Genomic DNA, 6,828 nt, shown 5'->3' on the forward strand with positions numbered 1-6,828 from the left:
GGGGGTTGTAATCAGTTGGAGTTTGAAAAGTCAAACAACTGAGCAGTTGAGGCAGGGGTGTTGCAACCTATAGCCATTACATAAGCGCTGGTTCGGGAAGCATGCTCATCTTTGGTTCTGGTTTTGGAACAGGTCTACTTAGATATGGTTCCTAACCCATAGGCACAGTGTACACAATTTCTTCATGTGCACTTAAATAACCCAGTACATTTTCCAAGATGGTAGGGAGGTTATACCGGTGTAATGTGTAATGGTCCATACAGGTTGTGAACAGACAAGAGTAGCTAACATCGGTTCACCAGGTAGCTCAGACATTAAGTGACCCTTAGGGGAGAATGAAATTACTGTACGAGCTATTCTTTGCCTTGAGCACTGCCAGACTAGGGTATAATGCGCTATATAAATCTAACTACATTACTTTACATATGGTTCACACTTTGTACTTTGTATGTTGCCTATAATTTTTGTAACTGTGAGATAATGCTGATTGCTCACTGGTTATTATACAATGATGAATATTCATTTCAAAAAAGGTAAGTGGTGTGGGTATGCATGCATGTACTGCAAAGCATAAAAGGTGTAATTTTAGTTTTCAATGTTCTATGTTTGTAATCATCAGGCTTTATCAACGGGCTTTGAGAAACTGGCTCCACTCAAGACAGGCTGCGAGGCAAACAGAGATAACTGGCTAAAAGTAGGAAGGGAGCTTGGCATAAGCGGTCTGAAAGAGAAAGGAGTTTCTGATGAGAAGGATGTTGATGAATCAGAAGCGAAGTGTAGTAAACGCTGACTCCGTACTGCATTTGGCAGTAAAAATATCAAATAAAGTACTAGAAATTTCTTTAGGAAAAACTGGTCCTAACCGGATTTTATCAAATGTTGCATACACTGCAGACCGGTTTGAACTGGCATGTCTTGTTTTTCTCTGTCAACCATTTCTAGTGGTTAGGTTTATCCAAAGCTACTATTCAGATTACATCTGCAAATAAAGTTTATATGCTAGATACACCTCAATTTTATTTATAATAAATATGTAAACTCATAGTTTCTATATTATTTAAAACCTCATTTTTTTTAATTTAGATATGTGTTTCCCTTTTTAAAGGTGTTTTTAAGATGCTGAGGAGAGTTAAAAGCAGTAATAATACTTTGAATCAGGGTCAGTAACAGTTGGCAAACCTTTTAACAAAATCTATTTACAATTCACTTGCTGGCTGTGTACCACTTTAGGGTAAACTTCGTGGGTTTTTTTTTTCATGATTATCTGTGTCCTAATTTACAGTATTTATTTTGTAAGGTATTCTATAAAACAATTACTAATACTATTTTGTGTGGGGTGTGTTGTGTTTGTAACTTTTTGGTCTGAGTGTGGTTGTCATAGAGGTTTTAGCCTGTTTGAGAGGCAGAACTTAGTCAAGTTAGAACTTTTTGTGGCAGACAAAGGTTTGTGACTCCAACTCTTAATGGAATATAAATCAGGAAGACATCAGTATTTTGGAATACAGTATTTCACTGTATGTAAGCTTTTGATTGAAAAGAAAAATACAATTAGGTATTAAATGCATTGCCAGTGGTCGGTAGATAAGTGCTACGTGACCAGAGACTGTCCATCAATGGATAGTTCTAATATTTCAAATGACATCAGTACAAATTATCCCAGAGCAATACAAACCCAAACCTCCAAATGTTAATTTTTAAACTCTTAACTAAATTTTTTTATACACACATTCACAGAAAATTGTAGTGACCACACATAAATGAAACGTATTACAAATACACATATACTGTACATACATGTTTTATTTTTGTGTGCAAAATATTATTATATGTGCAGTAGTTGCCAGAGTGCAATTATTATAATATTTCTGATAGTTGAGCTTTATAATTGATCCAAACTAAAGTTCTCCTAAACTTTTTAAACAGTCATGCCAACACTAAAAAGGTGTAAATACCTGTTATAATTTGCTGTCAGATTAAAGCAACCAAAATCCACATCATAATGGATTTTTTTTTATTACGGAAAATTGTGTGATATATGGATAATATGAGATTATAGAAAAAAAAACATGTATAGCAGAAAAATGTATATGATTTGTATGGGTTTCTTGAATGTGGCTCATTTATCATGGTTTGCAATGCAAAAACGGGTCATGTTTCTACCGTACTTCTCAGCAGGACTGAAGTATTACGAAAGATAACAATTCCTTCATATTGTCTCCATAAAGTAAAGTGTTTTTTTTTAGTCCATTAACGAAAATAAATTTAAGGTCCTAAAGGCAAAATTTTATTTACATTGTGGTTATTCAAACATGACCTCCATCGGTTTGTTCATTTTGACATGGTGGCCATTATATTGCAGGGTTTTTTTTAAGGATCTTGCACATTTATTTCTCTAGCTGTGATTGGGTTAACTCAGTCATGTGACTTTCATTCAGCATTATTATTGGTCATTACACAACTTGTCCTGATTTTGTTGGTCACAATTTGTATTCTAGTTTTCAAATCGTTTTTCAACACATCTCAATTTTTTAGATGTGCCAAATATTTGGTCAGTTTTTTAAGTGGACTTGGTGAAAAACTATTTCACATGAATTTTCTGTGTTTTTGTTATTAACTTATCACATTAATGTAGATATATCTGTATGTCAGCATAATGTCACATTTCCAACACTTCCTATTGGCCATCATGTGTCACATGATTGCTGCGTCACTTTCAATTATTTAATAGACATGTTGTCGAGGGTTACATTTTCTGCATGTTGTTAACCTGAATTCAAAGGCAACAATATTAGATATTTTTAATGCAAATTATATAATAAATAGACTAGAAAACTCTTTTGCAGTTATCATTTTGGTGAGAGAAACCGTTACAGATTTATCCCATCGTTGTGGAGCGAATAAATGAAGTTTAGCATTTTCTAGCATTGTAGCGTATATTTAACGGTTTTACAATGAGTAAATTATGAATATAAAAATCATGAGATCTTTGAGTAATTGTATGCAAGTACAGTAAGCCTTAAAACCTGTTTCAAAATACTTTAGATATACGGTAAGAAATAATATAATAGTAGGTATGTAAATATACATTTGTACATTATTTTAACTCGTAACACAAAACTATTATAGTAACATATTCTGATAACACGGTAGTCAGTTCTATACATATTTCAAGTGTGTGATATTTTTTTTTATATAATTTTTTTATCTGGTGCAAATGACTAATTCAGATATTATGTTCTTAAACTACTCAGCCATGATGTAAAGTGGTTTATATTTGTCAGTTCAGGAATAATAATTCAGAACTTAAGATTTTAATTTTATTATAGAAATGGTATAATTGATGGTACTTTACGTTTTTAGTATTTAACTAATAATTTATAGTTGATTGTTTGTCGCTGTCATGACTCAAAGGTTTGCTATTTTTAATTATTAACGTATTATTAGAGTTATAGTAAAGGATGAAATATTGTGTTTGTTTTCAATTAGAATTTTAAATGATGTCAATTTCTTTAATATCAGAACAAAAATTAAAATTGACATGCTTTTTCGTTGACCGTTTTGGTAATCATAATGACGTGTTGTTACACTATCCTCTGATGGATTTGTACCACTAGTAATAAGTGAGTACCAGTCCCTCAAACAGAGATGAGGTGTTTGTATTCTGTATTCTCCCTCATGATTTTTTCATCATAGAGCTTCATTTAAAGCTGGAATAACAAACTACCACATCGTTATGACAAAGACTAGAAAGTCAACTCAAAACTGTCAGGTACTGCATATTCATAGTTTTTGGTCTAATATTAAGGAAATTTATATATGATTAATAATGAAATTCTTCAATCAATTTAAAAGTTTGTGTTGTAGGTTTCTGTATCGCATATCTACATAAAATAGGCATTTCTTTTAGGTTTTTTCCACAATGCTTCTCTACATTGTTTCCTCAATTTTTTATGATATAATATTCCCACCTCTGTTTATAATATCTTGCCAAATTATATCATTTATTAAGAGTTTGCTTCTCTACTACGCAAAATCTGTTATCTTACTTTAAAGTGGTTTTGTCTGAATCTTAATTCATGGTGTTACATTGTGGGAATTATCTAACTACTGTACATTCATTTATGCTAGCATTGTTACACAATTTATAATACATATTCTTAACAAACACATACTGTATCTACTTTAGGTACTTTAGTTTGTTTCTTCTCTAACCGGGAACCATCTTTGTTCCTGTGAACTTCACTGTAATTATGGAACAGACATTATTTAGTCCATTTGTGTGTTTTTTAAAATATATTTATTATTATTGTGGTACAAACAAGGTAAGAATTGGAAACGTGGGTACATTAAAAGATACAGTAGTTAATAAATGCAGTAATTTTAAAGCGGTAACCAGGGATAATAATTACTTTTGTGTTTATGTACCTAAATCAATCAATACATTGTTTTGGTAATTTTGAGTCACTCCGGTCCTTTAACTCATAAAGGAAATTTTCATTTGGTATATTTTCTTTAGATGCAATTTATGTTTAACCAATCAAATAAAACCTGTTAAGAAGTTTTAGGGTCATGCAAGTAATATTTAAATATATACAGAATAATTTATTGATAATGTGGAATGAAAAATGTGTAATATGTTTTTCCTCATTGATTTTCCTTTCTATTATTTCACTGTGAATTCCCAATTATTGAACCCAATTCTTCTGCTGTTAAAATTATACATTTAATAATACCACCTATTTATTTGACCAATAGTTTATACCAAAGATATGTTTATTTTGTGCTTAATTTTGCCCTAATTTGCATTAAAAAATATTTTCAAGTTATTATGATTATAATTATTATGTGTATCGTTGGTATTATGATGTATTTGCTGTGGTATGGCGATGTTATTTTTTCTTATAATATTATTACGAATATCATTGTATGATAATATTTATTGTTTTTGTTAACATTATGCTCTGATGATTGTTACCATCTTTTAGGAAGAAATGGTTAAATTAATAATAATAATTAAATATACTGTTGTGCTAATTATCTTGAATTATACATTTCAAAAGTTGGATTACTTACTACGTATATCCAATAAAGTTATCAGCTTTCGAACATAAATCCAACAAATAAGTATTTTTCTTGTCAATATTGGACCGTTCCGCTAAGCCACGCCCCGTTGAACCTTGTTGATAAGCTCCCACAAAATGACGTACGTAAACATGTGTCAGATAACGCCTACATTTGTGGGGGCAAGCACGTATCTGTAGCTCTGTCCTGATTGGCCAGTTAAGTTTGATTGACATCTGGAAAGGTGCATTAGAGTAAAAAAGTATCCATTTTCAATTAACAAGCACATTAATAAGTAGTTTTCGCCGCACGACGTTAACCTAAACTTTAACGTTAGTACCCAACATGCAACGCGATAGCTCCGCCCCTTTTTGTAAACAATTCGAAATACGCATGCGCAAACCCGTAACTAAACGTAGTCGAGCACGAAAAATCCTGAAATTAGCGTACTCCGCAATGCAAAATGAATAAATTATGATGTCATCCGTTAACGTTAAGGTTATCGTCGTGCTGCAAAAACTACCTATTATTGTCATTCTCTTTTTCTTTGCACAAGTCTTTAATTAGCTGTTGACCAGTTTAATCCATTTCATAGTAAAGTCTGTAAATGTGGAAGAAAGTGTTTTATTATTTGCATCTTGTTCGAAGTTGATAACTTGTTTGGTTTTTTAAATAAGCTATTCAATCTTGTAATTAATTTTTATTATTTTTAGGCTTTGTTCAGATTCAGTAACGTTGTTTTTTGTTGGTTCTATGCTATGGATCTTTTTGGTAGTACACTAGTAGACTTTTTTGTTATTCGTATAATTGTTTTCATTTATCCTCGTTGTTTCATCCCTCCATTCCTTTTCCCCCCAAGTTAGTGCAATCAATGTAATTTTATATACTACTATTATTAATATTGTTATTCAATAGAGTAATATTTTGGATTATTATTTTATGTTCTTTTGTTTGTAGGGGTGAACTCCTATCAACTGCCAAACGAAAAATAAACCACCAATATTTATTGAGCAAATATTATGGAATGTACCATTATTGTTTAGGGTATATCAAAGTTGTGTTCATTCTATAGGTCTACTGATCACCAACAGTTTTGTACCTATTTATAAATTAAAGCATTATTATTAGTATTTAAAATAATACAATAATGGAAGTGTAATTCTCGTCTGATATGTGGTAGGTGCATATAGCTATATATTTATCTTAATAGTAATAACAATAAATAATGATAATAATGATATAGCCATACAACACGAGTTATGAATTCAGTTTGCTTCCTTGGTGTATACACTTGATTTGCAATATTTGAAATAAACAAATACTAGGTAGATTCCATTCAGTTGTTTCCTGTGTTTTTTGTGTGAGCGTTTCGGTCAGTTGAATGAAAGTGTCTGGGGTAGATCTTCCCTATATCCTATAGTTATCTGTGGTCTAATGTGTATGATACTCTAGATTATAAACTTCACCATCACGTAGCGACCTCTATAGTTAATAATATCGCATGTTCCACTGTGTCATACATTACCGCCACCTAGAGTTTGTAAATAGGTCAGCTTATGTCATTTCCGTTTTTCTTGACACTTTATAATAAACAGTTGAAGCAGTTACATGTGTTGTTATTTTATCTTGTTAAATCTTGACTAAAAGCTCATCCACCATTACTCCTGTCTCTTATACACATCTAGATGTGTATAAGAGACAGGAATTACATGGATATATTATATTGTAAACATTGTGGTTTAAAATTCCTGTTAAGTCATCAAACAC

At 31.5% G+C, this 6,828-nt stretch overlaps 1 protein-coding gene across 4 annotated transcripts in view; it reads left to right on the forward strand.

Moving 5' to 3' along the window:
- The window catches only part of LOC117114405 (dual 3',5'-cyclic-AMP and -GMP phosphodiesterase 11-like), a 75,157-nt gene extending 68,761 nt beyond the window's left edge, over positions 1 to 6,396 (forward strand). For all 4 annotated transcript variants that reach the window (XM_033258071.1, XM_033258072.1, XM_033258073.1 and 1 more), the window contains one exon: positions 620 to 6,396. In XM_033258071.1, the coding sequence (XP_033113962.1) occupies positions 620 to 790 (171 nt within the window). In that variant the 3' untranslated portion in view covers positions 791 to 6,396. The remainder of the gene's footprint in view (positions 1 to 619) is intronic.
- The last annotated feature ends 432 nt before the right edge of the window (positions 6,397 to 6,828 follow it).

The sequence above is a fragment of the Anneissia japonica genome, unplaced genomic scaffold, assembly GCF_011630105.1.
Source record: "Anneissia japonica isolate Jap-2015-1 unplaced genomic scaffold, ASM1163010v1 scaffold1231_len1163931_cov198, whole genome shotgun sequence".
NCBI classification, from domain to species: domain Eukaryota; kingdom Metazoa; phylum Echinodermata; class Crinoidea; order Comatulida; family Comatulidae; genus Anneissia; species Anneissia japonica.